This window comes from Octopus sinensis, linkage group LG2 (assembly GCF_006345805.1).
Source record: "Octopus sinensis linkage group LG2, ASM634580v1, whole genome shotgun sequence".
Taxonomy (NCBI): Eukaryota; Metazoa; Mollusca; class Cephalopoda; order Octopoda; family Octopodidae; genus Octopus; species Octopus sinensis.
Window position 1 is genome coordinate 90,958,929 of NC_042998.1, and position 23,344 is coordinate 90,982,272.

At 34.2% G+C, this 23,344-nt stretch overlaps 1 protein-coding gene across 4 annotated transcripts in view; it reads left to right on the top strand.

Moving 5' to 3' along the window:
* Positions 1-23,344, top strand: part of LOC115231725 (valine--tRNA ligase) — a 52,994-nt gene that overhangs the window by 22,093 nt on the left and 7,557 nt on the right. For all 4 annotated transcript variants that reach the window (XM_036515323.1, XM_036515329.1, XM_036515330.1 and 1 more), the window contains exons 8-23: positions 585-704; positions 1,511-1,619; positions 2,511-2,690; positions 7,296-7,420; positions 10,635-10,738; positions 11,868-11,949; positions 12,305-12,381; positions 13,876-13,966; positions 15,014-15,119; positions 15,829-15,899; positions 16,682-16,807; positions 17,953-18,057; positions 18,674-18,742; positions 19,413-19,491; positions 21,403-21,530; positions 22,853-23,002. In XM_036515323.1, the coding sequence (XP_036371216.1) occupies positions 585-704; positions 1,511-1,619; positions 2,511-2,690; positions 7,296-7,420; positions 10,635-10,738; positions 11,868-11,949; positions 12,305-12,381; positions 13,876-13,966; positions 15,014-15,119; positions 15,829-15,899; positions 16,682-16,807; positions 17,953-18,057; positions 18,674-18,742; positions 19,413-19,491; positions 21,403-21,530; positions 22,853-23,002 (1,722 nt within the window). The remainder of the gene's footprint in view (positions 1-584; positions 705-1,510; positions 1,620-2,510; positions 2,691-7,295; positions 7,421-10,634; positions 10,739-11,867; positions 11,950-12,304; positions 12,382-13,875; positions 13,967-15,013; positions 15,120-15,828; positions 15,900-16,681; positions 16,808-17,952; positions 18,058-18,673; positions 18,743-19,412; positions 19,492-21,402; positions 21,531-22,852; positions 23,003-23,344) is intronic.

The window sequence follows — 23,344 nt, forward strand, 5'->3', positions numbered from 1 at the left end:
ACCTGTTGAGGCAAGTGAAATCAAAATCAAAATCACTGATGTGGCCGATGACAGGACTGCCTGATTGGCAGTTAAAAGCACATCCAAGTGTGATCGTTGCCAGGGCCACAGATTGGCTCCCGTGCAGGTAGCATGTAAAAAACATCTTTGGAGCATGGTCGTTGCTAGAACTGCCTGACTGGCCCTTGTGCCAGTGGCATGTAAAAGCACCCACTATACTCTCAGAGTGGTTGGCGTTAGAAAGGGCATCAAGCTGTACAAACTTTGCCAGATCAGATTGAGCTTGGTGCAGGCAACCTCCTGGCTCACCAGTCCTCAGTCAAACCATCCAACCCATGCCAGCATGGAAAGCAGACTTTAAACGATGACAATGATGATGAAATTTTAACTTAAATTTGATTATTTATTGTTAATCAATTCAAATCATTGTAGTTCTCAAAATAAGTATCTGAGCTCAGTGTATTATTTTTGTTTCTTGTAACACATTCAGTTCTTGAAGTTGCATATTATACTTACGTAACATTTTACTTTTTCTTCTTTTTTTTTTTCAAGTTCCATCATATTGCTTTTCTTTCTATTTCTAGAAATTGTGCCGTGCTGTCACTGAAGCCTTTGTCCGTTTGCATCAAAAGAAATTGATTTATCGCAGTGTCAGACTTGTAAATTGGTCTTGTTCTTTGAATTCTGCTATTTCAGATATTGAGGTACATTTCTACTTTTTAATTATTTTGTAATAACATATTCTTATGGTGACTATATGGAGAGATTTGGCATTTGTTGCATAGAAACATATTTTATGTTTTTTTCTTCAAGTATGTTCTAAAACGAAAGTGTGTGGCCTAGTGGGTAGTGTATTGCACTTGTGATTGTAAGATTGTAATTTCAGTTCCTGAACTGGGTCGTGTATTATGTTCTTGAGCAGAAAGCTTCATTTCACATTGTTCCAGTATAGTCAGTTGTAAATGAGTTCGAATAAAAGCTGGGAAGCTAACCCTGCAACAGACTGGTGTCTCATTCAGTGGTGAATGTTGTAATCTCAGTCATTTATATACCATGGAAACCATGTCAAACTCTGCCTTTATGAGTCCTAAGACTGATGACAGACCTAAGTCTAACCCTATGTTCTACATTGTATCTGTTTTCATTTTGTCACAGATACTGCCTCCTGGCATGAGAACCGAGATGAAATGCTTAGTTATTGCTCAACTGAAAATTAGAGTTAATCTTCTTAATAATAATTGAGCTTTTAAAAATAAGAAATTCACTGAAATCTAAAACTTCAACAATAAGCAAATATCCAAATTTAAAAATATAAAATGAAGGTAAATTTTAAATTTGCTTTCACAGAAATCATCAAAAGATGAACTTTTCATTTCTTTGTAATGATTGATACAAGGGAAAACATTCAATGTTCTTTTTACTTTTTCATCAGGAGTATTTGCATGTAATTAGATGGACAATTTCCTTTATTGAATATTTATTGTGTTATTTATTTTAAATATATTTCCAGGTAGATAAAAAAGAAATAAGTGGACGTACTTTCCTTGCTGTACCTAACTATAAAGACAAAGTTGAATTTGGAGTTCTTGTCTCATTTGCCTATCCTGTAGTAGACTCAGGTAAGGATGATGTTCTGAACATTACTGTTTTGTTTGATAAATTTAACATCTATTTGGGGCATATTTCTTTATTTATACTTTATTATCTCCTTCCTACTCTATTAAGTTTTCCTTTAAGTAAGATTGGAGTTGTTGGCAGCAAGACAGGCTGCATGAAGTTGCAGAGCAATGTGATTGCTATTCAACAAATTTTGCCTTATTTTCTGTTTACTAAATGTCTTAGTCGGACATTTTAAGCTGCTTTTGCAGTCCTCTGGATCTACAGTTCTGAATGTTTCCCTTTCCTAACATTGAAGAAAATATGATTGGTTTTACTTGGTCTCCCTTTTTTTCTTCCAATTAAAATATTAATTTAATATTTGTCACATACAGAAAGGGGAAACCCACCTATTTAAGTAAAACAATTAAAAAGGAACAAACCTTCAAACCATCAGACATTTTAGGAAATGTATTCATTGTCCAATGTAGCCTTTCTTTTTTTTTGTCTTAAGATGGTTGAGGGACATTTCTTGTAGGCCTAATGACCACATAAAGGTTCTCTCATTAGCTCATCCCCATCTTACTCCTATTTGCATATAATGATGTCTTTAAATAAGTCTGGGCCTCAAAATGAGAAATAAGAAATAGTGAAATTTTTACCCCCACTTCTCCCTTTATATTATTGAGAAGACAAAAAGTTTTGCAACTATATAATTCCTCTTTCTTTGCTATGGTATTTAGACAAGTTTTAAAAAGATTTCAAAACCATCTAATTTTATTAACCATGGAAATATGTCTACCTCATTTCTCTGACTCCTTTCCGTAAGAAATACTGCTTTGAACTATCTACTGAATTAATTTTCCTTTTGTTCTAATTTATGATTTTTAATTTAATTTAACTGATGAACATAGATGAAAAAATAATTGTTGCTACAACACGTGTTGAAACAATGCTGGGAGACACAGCAGTTGCTGTCCACCCTGATGATGAACGTTACAAACACCTTCATGGGAAATTTGTCCAGCATCCATTTCTTGAAAGACGCCTTCCAATTGTATGTGATGACTTTGTTGATCGAGAGTTCGGAACAGGTGAGTTTGTTGCTGTTTGACTTGAGAACATATTACCTCAATTCTACTGGACAGCATATTACATTTGAATATGTAATTTACTAAAATCTTGGTAGATGATATAATTTGTATTGAAATTGTGTTCATATATAACAACATGATTATTCCTAGAATATATTGTAAGAAATGTTCACTGGTCATTCTCAGATATATATATATATATATATATATATACTACAAAATTAGAGAATGGAGAAATATACTTAAATCAGTAAAACATCAACTATCCGATGATACTCAATCCATACTTTAATACACCATTACATATGAGTAAAGGCAATACATAAAATGAAATGAGATATACAGTAATAGTAAAAAGATAAAGAGATATAAGTAAAAAATTTTCAAATATAATATGCAAATAAATCAAAACTGACAGCTGTTTCGGCAGTGAGGACAGTCATACCTCATTTAACCTATAAGCCATAAAGGCAGGTATAAATGAGGCATTAACAAGGATGCCCACGGCCTCTTCAGAGAATTAAATTAAATTTGTTATAATAGTGAAAAATATTATACAATCATATACATATAAATATAAAATATAAAAATGTAAAATATAAAAACTTATACATCATAAAGCTACACTTATATAATATAATACACATTTGTACAAAAAAGGAAGGTAAACAGAACAAAATAAAACAAAAATATAATAGTGTATATATTAATATCAATAAGTACCGATATTATACATATTTGGCTAATAGTTTTTGTTATATATATAAAAAAAAGAAAAAAAAAGGGTAACATATATGGAGATGAAAAATAATAATTAAATCCGTGGTACAGTTCATAAGATTCTAAAGCTATAAAAGTTAATAAAAATTACTATTAATAATAATAATAATAATAATAATAATAATGAAAAAATATAATAAAAAATAGATACAGTTAAGTTAGCACCAAGTCCATCCTTACAAGATCGAAATAACTATGAGTTAAGAAATGCTGACCACTAGGTAAAGAAAATATAGATTAATTCGATTGGCTATTGGTTTGAAATTTAAATCACAAAAGAAAATTATACGGTTGGTTAGTCAGGGAACGCCAATATTCACACACGCATCTACAGATCAATCGCACATACACACATAGTAATATGTATATGCATACACTTATACACATACATAATTACAAGCAACAACTAGCACATAGATAAACAAAAAGGGAAGCAACTATGCTACAATATAGTCCTTTAAAATTATAATTGTGCCTCAATAATAAAAGAAGAACCATCCATGCATTACATAAAATATTTAATTTAGATATAAATATATTTTTAAATATCAGTATGTTACTAAGTCAGATACTTATTTCATGGGTAACTTAAAATTTATAACACCGGTTTGTTGCAGAGTAAACATACGGTTGTTAGATTTATCGTAAATTTGTTATGGTTTTAAGTACGCTAAATTATAAAATATAAAATATAAAATATATATTAATTTAAATATTATAAATAAGTCACTTATTAACTTAATAAATATAGTGCCATAATATACCAGTTTAGGCATTAAAGAATAGAAGGGGAAGTATTAACGCTTATGAGAACATCACAGAAATTTTAAATAAATTTTATATTATAAAGACTTAAGATGAAAAGAGATAAAATAAATAAGAAGGAATAAATACGAAGGAATAAATACGGTATATACATAATTATAAGTACAAACCAGTATATATGTATTCATATATTATTAAAATTAAATAAAAATAAATGATAGATAGTATGTATATAAAACTACCCCAGTATAAGTAAATAAGTAAAAATAAATAGGTAGCAAATTAGATGACTAGATATGTATGTAAACATCTACACTTAAATAGGCAAATAAATAAATAAATAGAAGACTAGATGCAAAAATTGATAATATTACAATAAAATGGAAAATAAATAAAAAATAATAAATAGAGTGAATATATGTTATATTGTTGAAAGTAAATATGTATGGAAGGATAGTTTAAAGTACAGATCCAGAAGACTATAGATATAAACTAAATATATGAGGCTGGTAATAATTATAAAGCATAATGCATGTAAATGAGAAAATGAAAAAAATGAAAAAGGTTTATCAGTGAATAGCATAAGATACAAATTAAGGTGAGTACAAAAAGACCAAATATACAATAAAAACCTTCCAAATAAAAACATACAAAAAACCTATAATCTCAACCAAACCCACCAAACTCACAAAAGGCTCTCATATATTACATATTATACAATATCATTACATTATCCAGAGCTAGGTATCTACCCAAGATATATATATATACTATGCAATATGCTATGCAATATTGGAAAACTTCAAAAATCACACATTACAAGGCAAGTACCAAAATGAATATGTTATTTTATGTCATATTGCAATTCTCTTAAAAAACAAACAAAAACCCACATACAAAAAACAAGAAACCAATAATACTAGACACATCCATTAATTATTATACAAATGTAGCTATAAAAATTATAAAATTATAAAATATATAAATTGTATACTTTAGAAATTATAGAAGACCACAGGTATATTTAGTTAAAGAAGGGAGTTAAAAAATTAATAATAGTGGAAGTGCTAAGTTCTATTTGAATCTAGAAAAGGTGAACGGTAGCCTATGAATACAAAAGAAGTTTTTTTCATTAATGTTGTTAATAATTTGCCGACCCGCTTTAATAATGAAGAAAATTTCATTAATACATAGAGAGCATTTTTTATTTTTTCCATTATACACAGGTGCTGAAGTTAGTATTTTCCAGTTTAATCTAAAATCTAAGTTCTTATTTTTAAGCTCCCAAATGTATGCACTTAGCCCTGTAGAGTACATTCTATTTTTATTCCTAAAAGTATATCTGTGATAATTCCATCTTTGTTTTATGCTATTCATAGTTGCCCCGATATACACCCTACTACTCAATTGTGTATCTACAGTGCATTGGTAAACTACCTCCTTCCTGAGGCATTGATTACCAAATACACATTTATTTTTATTTCTGCAATTACAAAGATTAACAGAATGAGGAAATCTAAAATTGGACAACACCCCTATACTACTATTCACATTATAAGTGTTACAATTGTTATCATCATCCAAACCCAAAATCAACGAATGAGTTAATTTCACATTATCGGCTATATTCCTATCTGAGTATCATCGGATAGTTGATGTTTTACTGATTTAAGTATATTTCTCCATTCTCTAATTTTGTAGTATTAATTTACGGTATTATTATTACCTTTACCCATATAATGCAATAGATGAACTGATTGTTTGACAATTTTTAACATCTATGTATTAATTTTGTTGGGTACCTATCTAGCAGTATATTGGATATATATTATCCCATGGTGGGTTGAATTTTCAACCCCTTTCTCATTTTATAATATATATATATATATATATATATATATATATATATATATATATATGTGTGTGTGTGTGTGTGTGTTTATGTAAAAGGTGTAGGTATGGTTGTGTGGTTAAGAAGTCTGCTTCAGAGACCTGTGGTCAGGGGATCAGTTCCATTGTATGGTTGTTGTTGGCCAATATCCTACATGATAGTTGTGGTTTGACCAGTATCTTGTGAGAGCAATAGGTAGATTGTAACTGAAGAAGCCTATTTTATATATGTATATATATTCATTGTTGGTGACATGTTTTCTCCATGAGATGTCCATGATGAAATGAAAGCATCTCTGGTGAAAGTGTTCCAGCTGTTTAACCTGCTTCCTGTAGAGCATCCAAGCTTCTGACCCATAGAGGAGAATAGTGATGACAACTGTCTTGTAGACTCTGATTCTGGTGGACAGATGCAGTGATTTATTCTGCCATATACTCTTCTGTAGACATCCTAAGGAGGTATTGGCTTTGATATTGCAGTTGTCAACTTCCTTTTCACAGGTTGCTTCATTAGAAATGACACTCCCCAGAGTAGTGTTTCACTGCATTGAGGGAGTGTCTTTTGATGCCGATTTGTGGTAGTTGGTTTGTGGTTTCTGGAACAGCACTTCAGTTTTCTTCAGACTAATGGTGAGGCCAAAGGCTTTGGCTGTCTTAGCTAAGCTAGACATGACTGTTTGAAGGGCCATACATGTGTATGCTAGATGTGCACAGTCATCTGCAAACAGCATGACAAGAACAAGTTTCTCTTAAACTTTCATGCAAGCAAGAATTCAACTAAGGCTGAATATGTTACCATCACTGCAGAAAAATTCATAAGTATTTGTGTGTGATGTGTGTGTTTAATACACACACACACACACACATACATGCATACATGTGTGTGTGTGTGTACATACATTCATTCATTCATTCATTCACAGTCCAGCAAAAAAACGACTGGTAGATTAATTATCAGACTTAAAATTAGTGTTGTGGGTGATTTGATTGATTACCCCAACATGGCTCCAATCTAATGACTGAAACAAATAAATGAATGAGTTCCTTTCTGTTTTTATTGTAATATTTATTAACTTTATTACTATCTGAAATATTGTTATGTTTTGCATATATAGAAGATATGTATAGGGGTTCATACTGAAATATCATTTGATATATACATCCCTTCAGGTGCTGTAAAAATCACACCAGCCCATGATCACAATGATTATGAAGTTGGTAAACGACACAGTCTCCCATTTGTGACCATTATAGACGAAGAAGGAAACATAACAAATGATTGTGGACAATTTTCAGTAAGATATTTTCTTATCTTTTAATTTCTTTATGATATGGTTTATATTACAAACACAGACATAGTTGTTAAAGAGTTTTCTTCACAGCCACATGGTTTCAAGTTTAGGAACACTGTACAGCATCTTGGGTAAGTGTCTTCTATTATAGCCCTGTGCTGACCAATGTCAGAGAATTTGTTCAGACTGCATGAAGCCCATTGTGAGTGAGTATGTATACATATGTATAATGTAAGAGGCTTGGAGATGCAAAGAAAGAGGCTTGGAGATGCCATTATGAAAGACTGCTGAACATGGAGAATGAATGGGAGGAGGAGAGTCTGGTACCCTGATAGATAAAGCAATTAAGGATATGAAGATGGGAAAGCACCTGCCCCATCAGGAATCACTGCTGAGATGCTTAAAATATCTGGTGGTGTGGGTTATGGTCTAGTCACCCACATCGTAAATCAAGTAGTTCATGAAGGAGTCATACCCAATGACTGGTGTAGCACCTTTACAAAGGTAAAGGGAATGCTTTAGATAGAAATAGCTACAGGGGTATCAGATGATGAAAGTTACGGAGAGGGTCATGCCCAACTAATTAGGTAGAGATGCAGTTTGGTTTTGTGCCAGGTAGAAGCACCACTGATGCTATATTTCTGGTAAGACAACTGTAGGAGAAATACCTGGCCAAAGATAAACCTCTGTACTTGACTTTTGTTGACTTGGAGAAAGCCTTTGACAGGGTCCTCCGATTCCTTATCTGGTGGTCAATATGGAAATTAGGGATAGATGAGTAGTTGGTAAAAACTGTACAAGCCCTGTACAGGGATGATGTCAGTAATGTGAGGATTGGCAATGAGTATAGTGAAGAATTCTGAGTAGAAGTAGGGGTGGGGTTCACACTTGGCCCCCACTTATTCATCATAGTCCTCCAGGCAATAACAGAAGAATTCAAGATTGGCTGCCCCTAAGAGCTCTGCTATGCTGATGACCTTGCTCTAATAGCTGAGTCACTACCAGAATTAGAGATGAAGTTTAGGGTGTGGAAGTAAGGTCTAGAATCGAAGGGCCTTAGAGTTAACCTAGCAAAAACCAAAGTCCTAGTAAGTAGGAAGGCAGACATATCACAAACCTCTTCAGGCAGATGACCCTGCTTGATCTGTAGAAAAGGTGTAGGTAGAAACTCTATAAGATGTACCCACTGTAAACTATGGATGCATAAAAGGTGCAGCAATATCAAAGGAAGGTTAACCGGGAGAATAGTTTTTGTGTGTAGCAGATGCACAGGGACAATAAACACTGAAGATATATAGAAAACAGATTCCATCACATGCCAGGGGAAAAACTAGAAGTAATTGATAGCTTCTGCTACCTAGGCAACCAAGTCTGTAGTGGGGGTGGATGCTCTGAGCAACATTGTTAACTCAGTTGTCTCCATTTTTTTCTCATTCCTTCTAATATTGCCAATATTACAAGATTAATTGTAACAATTGTTTAAAGTATTTGAGTTATCTTTAACATCTAGAGCAGTGGTTCCCAAACGTGTACCACTAGTGGTAGGTGAGGGCTTTCCAGGTGATGCGTGAGAACTTTTGGGGTAATATGCGATTCTTAGTTTGTGCCGTTTCCAATATTCGGCCAGCATGTGATTATTAATGTTTTCTAAATCAATCAACCAGTAATCAGTACTTTTCGATTACTGACATACCATTGGTTACCTTTTATTTGCTCTTTGTACAGTGATCAGCAATGTCTAACCAATGCATGTGACCTTGAGTATTGCGTGAGGCTATGTATGACCTTGAGGGGACGTGCATATAAAATGTGCAGTGTGCTCATTAATAAATGACAGTTGTTTGTTTGGTTTCTGGTGTGTGTCTTTGTTCTCTCTGGGCTGAGTAGGGACTGACTGGGGGCTAGCAAGGTAGGCATGCCGTTACAAGTTAATATTTTCTTCACAAAAATGTTTACTGCTTTACACAAGGTAATCTGGCAACGATTTGCTACTTTCATACCCATAATTTTCTTGTGTATATTATTCTTATTAGTATTGATATTATTTTGTATATTTTTAATTTTTATATTTCTTTATTTCTTGATTGATTAATTTTTTTTACTTTTCCACAAGATTTAATAACATGCCGAAGTGAAACTATGACCCTGCATACATAAAGTATGGCTTCATTGCAATCGAATGTGGAAGAGAAGCTCTTCTGCAGTGTGTGGTCTGTATGAAGTCCTTTTCCAATGTGGCCATGAAACCCAGCCTGCTCAAATGTCATCTTGAGACAAATCACACAGACAAGAAGGACCGAGATCAGAGTTACTTCCAGCAACTTGGCAAGAATGTAAAGCGGCAGCGAATAGACAAGACTGGCCAGATCTACCAGAAGAGGGCAGGAATTGTGAAAGCTTCCTATGAAGTTGCTCTCCTGGTGGTCAAAAACATGAAGACACATACCATTGCAGAGTCTCTTGTCATGCCAGCTGCAAAGATCTTGGTCAGGTACATGATTGGAGAGGAGGCTGCGGTGAAGTTGGAGAGTGTTTCCGTCTCTAACAACACTGTACAGCACCATATCGAGATGTCAGTCGACATTGCTGATCAAGTGATTGAGGAAGTGAGAGCCTCAAAGTATGGGTTTGCCATTTAACTCTCGAATCAACGAACGTCTCCAACTGCTGTCAACTACTTGCCTATGTCCACTTCATGCAGAATAATGCTGTGAAGACTGAGCCACTGCTGAGCCAGGAGCTGTCCAGATGAGCAGGGGTTCTCAGCTTTACTGGCTACCAAGTTGAAGAGCCAGAACCATCTTGTTGTGCCCAGCCATGATTTCCAATGTGCTGTGAGCAAGGTTATGCCCTGCATTGACCAGCTGGTGGAGAAGAAACAGATTCAGCCCTCACATTAAATTGAGTTGTGTTCTTTGTTATTAGTTCATTTGTGTTTTCTACTTGTGATTAAATTGATATCTGATTGAATTGAGTTTTTCTGGAACCATTTGGTACTTGGCAGCTATACGAAACCTCCAAGTGGTATGCGATCACAAAAAGGTTGGAAACCACTGATCTAGAGTCTATAAATTTGAGCCAATGAGTTTTGCCCTCCTGAAAGTAGCATCAAAATTACCTAAGTACTGCTTGTGATTTAATATTATATATTCAAAACCGCCGTACAAAGAAAGTTAAGATTTCCAGAAATATTTACAGCAGCTATTTTTATTTTTAGGGCATGAAACGATTCGATGCTAGAAAAGCAGTGACACAAGCTTTGAAAGATAAAGGCCTCTATGAAGGTTCTGTTGACAACCCCATGGTTGTACCAACATGCAGGTAACGTGGACATATTTTTTACTGTTTTCAAAGCTACACTTTTATATCAACTAAGGTACAGACATGACTGCATGGTTAAGGAGTTTGCTTCACAACTACATGGTTTTAGTTAGGTCTCACTGCATAGCAATTTTAGTAAATATCTTCTATAGCTTTGGGCCAATCAGTGATTTGTAATGAATTTGGTGGACAGAAACTGTAGGTAGCTGTCACGTATGTGTGTGTGTATGAGAGAGGGAGAGAATGTATGTGTAGATGTTAATATCCCATGCTCATCATCATTTGAGTGAAACTAATGATGTTTAAATTCCTTGTTGACATTATGACTGGTTGCCCTGCTGTTTTGAAGACCTATAGAATAAAAGTAACCCTTACTTGAAAAACAGCTCTGGGTTGGTGACAGGAAGTAAAATCTTGCCTCCTTAAATAACTCCTTGTTCAATACATGTTACTATGAAATAAACAGATGTTCTATTAACAAACAAAGAAACCAAATTGATGGACTGGAAAGGAGAGGAGTTAAAAATGATTTGGTATCATGTGACATAGATCCAAGTTCATTTTAGTTACAAAGGAGATTAAAAATTAAAGGTGATATCTCTTAGCTTAGAGGGAAGGGATACCAAGCAATACAATCTGGAAATGTTATTAGAATGTGTGAAGCTTTTGAGATGAAGAAATTAATTAGTGATATTGGTAGTTACAGTAAATTCAGGTAACACAAACAAATTGAAATTTTTATTGGGTTGGTCTGAAAGAGAAGGGTGTACTTGTGGCCTTCACAGGCCTTTGAAGACAGGAGAGATTGATGTGGTTAACGTTCTTCTTGACAACTGCAGGAAAATCACGAGCAGGTCAGGAATTTCAGAAGAGGGGCAGCAGTGTTGATGATAGTACTGTTAGTGTTGGATGTAATGACATCAGCAATTCAATTAATATACATTAATTATACTTTGCTAATAAAGCTGTAAAAATTTAATGTACATATATCAATATGCTGACAGGTTTGTTTTTTATTGTGTTGCTACCAATAATGTATCTATTGAAACTAATTGACACTGAAATAGTCAAGTAAAGTCACAATGTTTTTTATAAATTAAATTCTGATTTTATATTATTCAATTTTCAGTCGTTCAAAAGATATTATAGAACCCCTTCTAAAACCACAGTGGTATGTTGATCTCAAAGACATGGCTGCTCAAGCTGTTAAAGTAAGTTCCAGTTTCCTTTATGTTTTGTTTAGTGTACTTCTTACTGCAAAATTGTTTGTAAAGTAATGAAAAAAAGGAACAAAATCCAACAATCAGCTTGTGGGGTCCTAAACAGGAATTGTGCTACTTTCTAAGGAAAGAATATTTATATTTGCTTAACTTAAGTATTTTTGTTTAATTCTAAAATAAAATACACTTTGTGTGTGTCTCTTTCCCACTTATTTTCAACATTTCTCTGTTAAATTGCTTTCCTGTCAAAAAAGAAATGTTATATATTTTGATTTTTCTTTTTAAAAACTTTATTACATTATTTTTATGATATTGAATATTACAATCAAAATATTTTTTTTTGTAGGATGTCAAAGAAGGCAATCTGAAGATTATACCTGATATGCATAAAAAAACTTGGTATCGTTGGTTAGAGGATTCAAGGTAATTTGTTTATCTTTCTTCTTACTGTTCCCCTTGTAACTCATTCACTTTTGTGTTAGAGTTCACCTATTATTTAATCTACCTTATATTTAGTACAGATATTGTGTTTTTGATCAAGAAAAATCACTACATGATTAAATCTACTTAGTTAAATATATTATTTTTAGGAATATTATCCAACTTTAAAATACATGCACTAAAAATTCTAACAAATCCGTATTTTTGTAAGTAACCCATGCCAGTATGTCAAAGTTGTCATAAAAAACAAAAATATTCATTATTCCTTTTAGGTTTATATTTTGTTTGTTCTTAGGTAGGGCTTCATAAAAATGGGTTAGTGCTGGGCTAGATATTGGTGGTTAATTTGATACCTCAATATTTGCATTCAAACCTCCATGGTTTATAAAATAAATAAAACATTGGTAGAGAAATCTCAATCAATCCTTTCTCTTTGACAAAAACAGCCTCTGCTGAAGTAAAAGTAATTTATATGATGAGCTGAAAATTAAATGTCAAGATTGTTCAGATAAGAAACAATAGACGGAAACTGTATGTGTATGTGTGTGTGTTTGTGTGTCTGTGTTTGTCCCCCTAGCATTGCTTGACAACCGATGCTGGTGTGTTTATGTCCCCGACACTTAGCGGTTTGGCAAAAGAAACCGATAGAATAAGTCCTGGGGTCGAGTTGCTCGATTAAAGGCGGTGCTCCAGCATGACCACAGTCAAATAACTGAAACAAGTAAATAAAAAAAAAAAATTCTAGATTTGTTCCCCTGTTAGAAACAATTAAGGACAATAGGTTGGCAGAATCATTTGATTATCTGACAAAATGCTTTGTTGCATTTGTTCATTCTCTTTGTTTTCTGAGTTCAAATCCTGCCTTGGGCAACTTAGCATTTCACCCCTCTGGGGTTAATAAAATAAAATACCAGTTAAGTACTAGGATCTCTTTAATCATCTAAGCTCTTCTCTTGGAATTTCTGGCCTTGTACCTGTCAGAAACTGTTTGCTAGTTAATACCTTGTTGAATTTTTTATGGATTAACTTATTTGTCTTATTGAGTGGATTTTAATTGAGACCACCCTTTCCAATCCTTGATCCACTCACTGTCATGACCATCTCACTCTCCCTTCTCCTTTTACTCTCTCCCACCTGAGGCTGCCATATTTCCCTCTTTATACAAGTTTCCTTTGATGTCCCTCAATATTACACCCCACCTTAGTTGAGGGGTCTTGTCTTGCAAGTTACTTGGTGTCCTTACTGCTGCTAGTACCACGTAAAAAGCACCCAATATATTCTGTAAATTGTTTGGTGTTAGGAAGGGCACTGGTCTGTAGAAACCATGCCAAAGCAAACAGCAGGGATTGGTGCAGTCTTCTGACTTACCAGTTCCTGTGGAACCATCCAACCCATGCCAGTATGGGAAAACGATGATGAATTTAGATTTAATCCATTGTAATGACTAGATTTAATAATTATGCTTTTATTTTTCAGGGATTGGTGCATATCTCGGCAGTTGTGGTGGGGACATAGAATCCCAGCTTATTTTGTCACAGTTAATGATCCCAATGTACCAGAAGGCTTGGTAATTATCTCTTGATTTCCCTTCTTTTTAGGCATACTTTTACTGTGTGTTTTTTAATTTATTCTTAGGTGTAGACATGGCTATGAGATTTGTACTTGACTTTAAAAAAACCCCATAAGTACTGGGGTTGATTTGTTCAGCAAAACTCTTCATGGCAATACCTAAGTGTGGCTGCAGTCCAATGACTGAAACAAGTAGAAGATAAAAGATAAATGAATTTCTTTTTCAGGTGCAGGCATGGCTGTGTGGTTAAGAAGTTTGCTTCCTAACCATTTGGTTTCAGGTTCAGTCCCATTGAGTGACATTTTGGCCAACCAAATCTTTGTGAGTGGATTTGGTAAACAGAAACTGAAATAGCCCCATTGTAGACATACGTGTGTACGTGTGTGTGTTTATGCCTTCATGTCTTGGCATCGCTTTATAATTGTACCCTCCACAATTAGAGCTTGGCACTTTACGCTGCTGTTCTCATCCATATGCATCACATGACCAAACCTGTGTGGTCTTCTTTCCTGCATACAATGTCTGATGCCTCTTATACACAGTTTTCCTCTTAGATCATTTGTGTGTGTACACTGACATCACCCATCGAGTGGAGTGTGCTAGCTTCATTTCTTTCAAGCCTTCACAAGTCCTTTGTAGTCAAAGTCCATGTCTCACTTAGCTGTATGTATACATACATAATACAATTTGCCTTTTACTCTGAGAGAGAGGCCCTTTGTTACCAACAAAGGTAGAAGCTTTCTGGACTTCACCCAGCCTGTTCTTATCTCAACAAGTACACTTTCAGAACTCCCTCCCCACCTGCTAACTTGCTCCCCTAGATAACAGAAGCTATCTACTACTTCTAATGATCCACATGAGCATTTGAGGGAGCCTGTTGTCTGCATGTTTTTAGTGCTTATTGTACCTGCACATTTGTGGAAAAGTAGATGTTAAAACGATGGTGGTGGTGTTGATAATTTCTTACATGCACACACACATTGGAAAACTTTTTTTATGCTTGGTTTTATTGGCTTGTTTATATACTCTGTTTGTCTACTTTAGGGTACTGATGATAAGTACTGGGTGAGCGGTCGCACTGAAGATGAAGCTAAGCAAAATGCTGCAGAACGTTTCAATGTATCTGTGGAGAAGATTTCTCTTAAACAAGGTAAATAATAACAACAACAACAATAATAATAAATATGATAAGGGTTTCTAACCTTGGTCATCCAGATCAAGGGAGTTTGTGTGAGAAAAATTTCCCAAGTCAAACTGGACAAATCATTAAAGCTTCATTTCCATAAATAGAATGAACATTTTTTGTCCTTTTCATTGCTAAAAATCCCCTTTTGCATGTGGTGTCATATGAGTTTGATCTAAACTTATTTTAAAAGGGTAAAATCAATATGAATTTAACCACTATGATATAAAATAATCTGCAAAGAAGTGGGAAAAAATCACAAAATGTAAAAATTAATGCCTATTTAAACCTGAGTATTGAAAAAGTATCTTCAAAGTGATCATGTCAAAAATACAGCAGGACTTTCTTTCTAACCTAATATGCATTTATATATGCATGCATGCAGGTGTGTGTGTGTGTGTCTCCTTGCAGTACATGTGATTGTTGTAAACAAACATCACTGTCCTATAAGCAGTGCCCATTGTTTCTAGTTCTCAGTGAAAACATACTTGGCCATGGCAAAATATTTACTTGCTTGGAAACAGGTGAAGGTAGATGACAGGAAGAAAATCTGCTTTAACAAAACTGCCTAACCCATACAACTTTGGAAAAGTGGATATTAAAATGATGATTTTCACGCATGCACACACACACACACACACACATTTGTATTTATGTTTATTACTTTTTATTTTAGATGAAGATGTACTCGACACCTGGTTTTCATCTGGTATTTTCCCATTCTCCATATTTGGTTGGCCAGATGAGGTGAGTAACTTCAAGAATTTCAGATAATTTCACCTAAAATTTTTCTTTTCAGATCATACTTATTTTAGTATTTCTTCATTATTTAAGATAATTGTTTACAATTGTTAAGTTAATGATGCTTTTTTTTTTTTTAATCCCACTTTATATCAGTATCATTCTTTTAATGATCCACTTGCTAACAACTTTTGTAGCTACTTTAGAGTTTGTTTTCTTTTTAAGTGGCCTTCTGACATTTACCTTTAACCCATGATTTTCCTGCCAGAAAATCTTGTTAATGCAGCTTTTTTACTGTAGGATATCACATTAGATTATGTCAATGGACAAACTTGTTTTTTTTTTCTCTAAACTCTTAAAGCATCTGAATCTCATTAAATTGCATAATTTGTATGAAAACTCTGCATGTTACTGTTTCAAGTCCTCAAACTCATAGGGCTGGCTACTTGGTTTCCATGGTGTATCAGTGACCAAGATAGTAATATTCCCACTGAATATTATGCCAGTCCATTGCAGGGTTACTTGTTTAGACTGGAGCAACATGAAATGAAGTGTTTTGCTTAAGAACACAGTGCACCACCTGGTCTCAGGCTTCATGCCCTCACACTTCCAGGAACAAGCAGCAAATATTGTTTTTACTGCTATGTGATTACTGTAGCATCTGCAAATTTGTTGCAAATGTAATATCTCAAAATGAAAAACTGTTTTATTCAATGAAATAAAATTATTAAGAATATCAATGTTTATTTGTTGAAAATTATAATTTTAAGTGAATATTATCTTTGCAGACACCTGATCTCCAAGCCTATTATCCTGGTACTTTGTTGGAAACTGGACATGATATCTTGTTCTTCTGGGTTGCTCGTATGGTGATGATGGGTAATGCACTCCTTGGAAAACTACCATTCAAAGAGGTAATTCAAGAAATTTGTTTTAGTGACTTCAGTATAGTCCAATTGTTTTGATTTTTGTCATATTAGTAGTACTTTGAAGGGTTATGGAATGGTTAAATACTAGACTAAATTCCTTGCAATATTTAGTTACATTCCTGGGTTAGTCACCAACCATATCTCTCCACATAAAATTTGGGCCATTGTGCCAACATTAGAAATCAATATTTATTAGCTTGATTTTTTAGTGAGTGGCTATTGGGGCATTGTTTCTGTTGCACCAAGTTATGGGTTAGTCTGTAAATGTGTGGAATCCATTTTATATGTTCTGTTTTAGGTTTTCTGTGAGAACATAATTTAATTCAACTAAAACAGTTATAGATTCCATTTATAGATAGATGTTATCATCATTGTAATGTCCAATTTTCCATACTTACATGGGTCAAACAGAATTTAGTGTGGTAGATTTTTCTATAACCAGATGCCCTTCTCAGTGCTATCCCTCACCTGTTTCCAAGCAAGGTGATATTTCCCCATGGCCTGGGATGTTTTTATAGAAGATTGGAAATGAGCAGCTATCATGCAATGCCAAAACAAAGAAACACAAACACCCACTGACATTGCACACCACCCAATCTCTCTCTCACACACACACACACACACACAAAGCTTCTTTCATGTACCAAATCCACTCACAAGGCTTTGGTTAACCCAGGGTTATAGTAGAAAACACTTATCTGAAGTGCCATGCAGTGGGACTGAATCTGGAAAGCACATGGTTGGGAAGTGAACTTCTTTAATCACATGGCATACTTCCTGAAAAAGATGCTTTTAATTGATTTCCGCTTTAGCAGCTGAAATCAGGTTGTTGTAACTCTGACATACTGCCCGATATAAAGCACCACCTCCTGGCTTTTGGATGTCTTTTACAGATTTTTCTCTGTACTAAGCATTCAAACCAGACCCCATTTCCCTTCCTGCTCCTGTATTTTCTGCAGACAGTGAGGTAAAGATATTGACTGCATTGATCTTTTCAGTTTAAAAGAGATTGTGAAAGTCATGGGTTGGTACCCTTCTTTCCTAGACTAGCTTATTGAAAACAAAAGTAAATTTAGCCAACATAAACCATAGTCCATTCATCAGTTTAATTTTTCCTGTTGTTCTTCCAGGTATACCTTCATGCTATGGTTCGTGATGCTCATGGACGTAAAATGAGCAAATCTCTTGGCAATGTTATTGATCCTTTGGATGTTATTACTGGAATCAGTCTTCAGGTAAACATCATAATATAGAATCTTTTATATGTTTGATTTTACAGTCTTAGTTGTATGGATAGTTTCATTTTGAACTGGTAAAGAAATCCTGTAGCTTAAACAAAAAACTAAGTTTAATATTTTTATTAACAAAGTAAAATATAATAAAATATTACAAGTTGGATTTATTTCTGTAACATCAGACTGACTTGGTAAAGAGTACTATAATCAATTTTGTGAATCAGTATTCTATCATAATACTATAGCCAATAAAATTATTCAGTATATCCCCAAAAGATCTCTTAATAAATAGTTCATATCCTCATCTGATATTTTCCCACTCTGTAAAGTGATTGATGATGAGACAAGTATCCAGTCATAAAGACCAAACCATAATCGAAACTTGAAAATGAAATGTGGTTGTCTGAATCATCAAAGAGAACAGTAGTTTGAATAAAAACTGACTCAGAATCTGATGACTTGTCCAACAAATGCCAACATTGAAAGTGAACATAAAATGAGGAAAATTTCAAATTCAATTCACAAATTGGCTATTTGATTGTTATTTTTTATTAAAATTTTTTATATTTCACTGAAAAGCTTGTGTGAATTAACTGTTAAATGTCTTCTAATTCAGGGTCTCCATGATCGACTGAAAGACAGTAATTTGGAGGAAAAAGAAGTTTCAAAGGCCAAGTCTGGTCAGGTAATTGCTTTATTTTGACACTACACCATGATTGCTAAAACAAGTGAAACAACAACTGCAATATGTAAAGAAATGGATTACTCCCCACTCTTCATATATATTGTGTTTGTGTGTGTGTATGAATGAATGTCACTGACATGTATCATTCATTTCCAATATTCTGCAAGAATATGTCTGGCCTAGGGAAATATTATTTACTTGGGAGCTGGAGAGGCATCCAGCTTTAGAAAATCTGCTTCAAAATGTACTCCATCCAGTCATTGAAAACATGGAAAAGTGGATGAGGCTTGTCCATTTCATACATCAATTTATCACTGGACCTGTGAAACAAGCCCTCTGTTGGGTCTTTTACTACTAATATTGCTATGTCTGAATTTGGTAGATGGTGTGTAGAAGCTTGTCACATGTGTGCATGTCTTTATGTCTGTGTTTGTCCCACCCACTGCTTGACAATCAGGGTTGGTTTGTTTGCATTGCTGTAACTTAGCAAAAGAGTCCTCTATAATAAGTACCTAAACACTGGGGTTGATTTGTTTGACTAAACCCTTCAAAGTAATTTCCTAGCATGGCCATAGTCCATTGACTGAAACAAGTAAAAGATTCAACATAAATTTTTACAAATTATTTCTTTTAAAATCTACATGATCATTTCTTTTTTTTATATCTTCAGAAAGCTGATTACCCTCAAGGTATTCCTGAATGTGGTACTGATGCTTTAAGGTTTGCCCTTGTGTCATACACTTCTCAAGGTTAGGAACCATAATTTCTTTTATTTCATTTTGTTTCTTAAATGTTCTTAAATTCTTCATTCAGGATTATTATTTGTTATGTGCTTCTATTTATTACAAAACAGTTAAGATCTGTGGAATGTCTGTAAAAAGAAATACCTAGTGGTATTTAATTACATACCCATTACATTCTGAATTCAAATCCTGCAAAAATAAGCACCAGAAAAAGTACTGGCTTAGTCATAAGCCCATGGACACAGAAACCAATAAAAAGAATAAAAGCATAGTATTTCTCATGTTATGCTTTGTATTTGTCTGTCCCTCTACCATTCCACCCTCTCTGTTTGCCTCATATCTATTACTCTCTCTCTCTCTCTCTCATCAACTCTCACTTACTGTTCATTGTACTATGCTGCTTGTATAACAAAGAATGGGTCTTTGAATCTGTCTGTATCCAATAATCACTGCTGTTACCCTTCTGTGCTGTTATCCATCATTCCCTTTTTTTTCAACCATCTCTCTCTTTCTCTTCCCATCATCTGTTTCCTGTGGTATCCATTACTCTGTTTCTTTCTTTTTCCCTCCCTCCCTCTTTGTCACCCATCTCTATTACTGTTTATTACCCAATCTCTTTCTCTTATTACCACATATTATTGCTATCCCTTTCTTCGCCTATCTATCACTTGTTATAGACATACACCAGTCTCTCACTTTCATAATGCTGTCCATCTGCTGCTCATCCTGTGTTTCTGTTCAACAAGCTTTTTACCTGTAATTTTTTTAGCTGTCACCACTGTCTCTCTTCCATTATTCCTTCCTCTACTCTTCTCTCATTTCTACCTCTTTATTTCTCCTGTCATTCTTCTTCTTTTTTCACCTCTCACTTTGGTTTCCTATTTGTTATCATTGTCTCTTCTATTCACCTTCTCAGTCATGTCATGACCAAATGGAGATAATGCAGAGTAGTGAGGGTTCTTTAGTCTGGCTACATATAAGGCAACATCACTAGTGCTGGTGCTACAATAAAATGTAATCTGTACACTGTAAAGTGGTTGGGGAATGAACTGACAATATAGGGGCCAAGAGGACTCTTTAGTCTTGTCAAGGATACAACTCCTTTTGTGCTGATGCCATGATTATTTGCACCCACTGCACTCTGTAAAGTGGCTGGTATCAAGAAGACCATCCAGTTATAGAAACATGATTAGAATGTATGAGTAAGGTGTAGTCTCTGAAAAATCTAGGAGAGCAATAACTTCATATAAGAACTGTATCACACTGTGATGAACCCATCCAACCTATGGCAGCATGGAAAGTGGATGTAATAGTCAATGACTATTATTATTATTATAATTATTACTAAGTACTGTGGATTGGAAGAATCACTAGAGCATTGGACAACATTCTTTGTAGTGTTTCTTTTTTTACCCTTCATCCCTCTGAGGGCAATAAAGTAAGGTACTAGTCAAGGACTAGGAGTCAGTGTAATCATCTTGTCTCCTTCCTACTAGCTAGCAGAATCAGGAACATGTTGGTAAAAATGTTTAGCAACATTTCTTTCCACTCTTTATGTTCTGAGTTCAAATTCTGTTGAAGTTGATTTTGCCTTTCATCTTCTCCAGGTCAATAAAATAAAGTTACCAATCAAACACTGCCAAAACTAGAAATAATTATATTATTATTATAATTTCCATTGTCTTGACATAAAATGGATTTGTCTTAGTGGAAGAATCTAAAACAACATTCATTGTAACTGGTTCTTATTGAACATGAAAGGCTAAAAAAAAAAAATAAACTATAGGCTAGAGGAGGCATACAACAGTTACTTTGATGAGAATATTGCAGAGAAAGAGTATTATCAAAAAATGTACAAGTTCAAAGAAAAATTCGTTAAATGAAAAATTACATTTGAGATTTTTATATCATTTTCAGGGCGCGACATTAATTTAGATGTTTTGAGAGTTCAAGGTTATCGCTTCTTCTGCAATAAACTTTGGAATGTAACCAAATTTGCATTGTCAGCTCTTGGAGAAAGTTTTGTACCATCACCTGTAAAAGAGGTAATTTTTTTTTTCTGTTTCTCTTTTAATGAATGCATGTGTGGTTAGGTTCCCTTCACACCCATGTAGTTTCAGGTTCAGTCCCACTGCTTGGCACCTTGGAGCAAGTGTTTTGTACTATACACCCTGATCAGTAATAGAAGTGAATTTAACGGATGAAAACTGTGCAGAAGTCTCTCATATACATACATATATATATGGTATGGTGTGTGTGTGTGTGCACATATGAATGTATCATTGTGTTTCTCTCACCACTTGACTGCTGGTGTTGTTTTGTTTACATCCCTGAAATTTAGTGCTTCAGTAAAAAGAGACTAATAGAATAAATACCAAACTTAACCCTCTCAGATCTGTGTCCCTGCATCTAACTTTACCCTCCACCTGGGCTCTTGAGCTAAAAAATAGTTGTGTATACAGCTCACAAGTAACAATTGCAGCCAAACTAATAGACCGCATCAAAAAAAAATCCAGGAGAATAACAATAATAGGCCTTTCTCTCAACTACCATATTTCTTCATTGAAGGCAAACTAATGGACAGAGTCACAAAAAAAAAAAAAAATTCAGGAGAATAACAGTAATAGGCCTATCTCTCAACTACCATATTTATTCACTCAGATCACTACTTTCCTCATCATTTTTATCAGGTTGATTGTCTGAATCACTTTCATTGCTACTTTAAGTGTAAACTCTTCGCCTGAAGAATAAATATCATCAGGTATCAGGAATTTTCTCAACTGCAAAGAGTCAAGTCTTTGCTCATTTACGAGACAAAGTGCTGGGTTCATCACATGCTATTTTTTTTTATGGGAGACATTTTTTATGGTCTTTCAAAATTAGTGGGAAGGAAAGGTAAAGCTATTCTCAGATCATAAACCTGGTCTGAAAGCTTGCAACAGAGTTTACTCTGCTAAAGATGACCAAAGTCCAAGTGATGGCATTAAAATCTGCAAAGGATTCAGTCTACCAGGAGAATTGGGAGAAATTTTTTTCTTGACATTGAAAATTTTTTTCTCTTTTTTTCCCTGTCACTTAATGTGAAGATTCAAAAATTTAAAGCTTTGAAATGTAATAAAAACCACTATAAAAAAACAGCTGGACATAGAAGTAAATTGTTTTGTGAAAAAAAATTGCTGAAATTATGTTGATGTATTCAAAAGAGAGAACATTATAACTGAATGAATATTTGTGAAATTAAGATGAACATAGGCTAGAGAAGACATGGCAGTTACTTTGATGAGAATATTATTAAATGATATATATGCTCTTAGAAAATCTGTAAAATGAAAATTACATTTGAAATTTTTATATATTTTATTTGAAGAATCAAGGAAGTCTTATGGACAAATGGATATTGAGTCGTCTTTCAGAAGCTGTTATATTGTCAACATCTGGATTTGAGAATTATGACTTCCCAACTGTTACCACTGCTATTTACAATTTCTGGTTGTATGAGCTTTGTGATTGGTATGTGGTAAGTAAACTTTGAATTTTATCACTAATTGTTTTTAATTTCTTAATCTGTTATTGAGTGTAGATAGAAAGCTAGAGTGTTAGCCCTTCACTTTCTATGGAGCATTGGCCATTGATTACTTTTCTCCACTGTTCTGTCTTTGCTGCTTCTCTCATTTTGACCTCTGCTTTTTCAGCTCTACATCAAAACCCCTCCTCCAACTATTTTTAGGGTGTCCTCTCTTCTGCCTCCTTTATGGGTTTCAGGTCAGAGCATACGTTTCCTTGGGAGAAGGCCTTCTTCTCCCAGGTCTTGTTGATTTTGAATTGTCATCAATCCTTCTGTAACTTTGCTTTTTTCCAG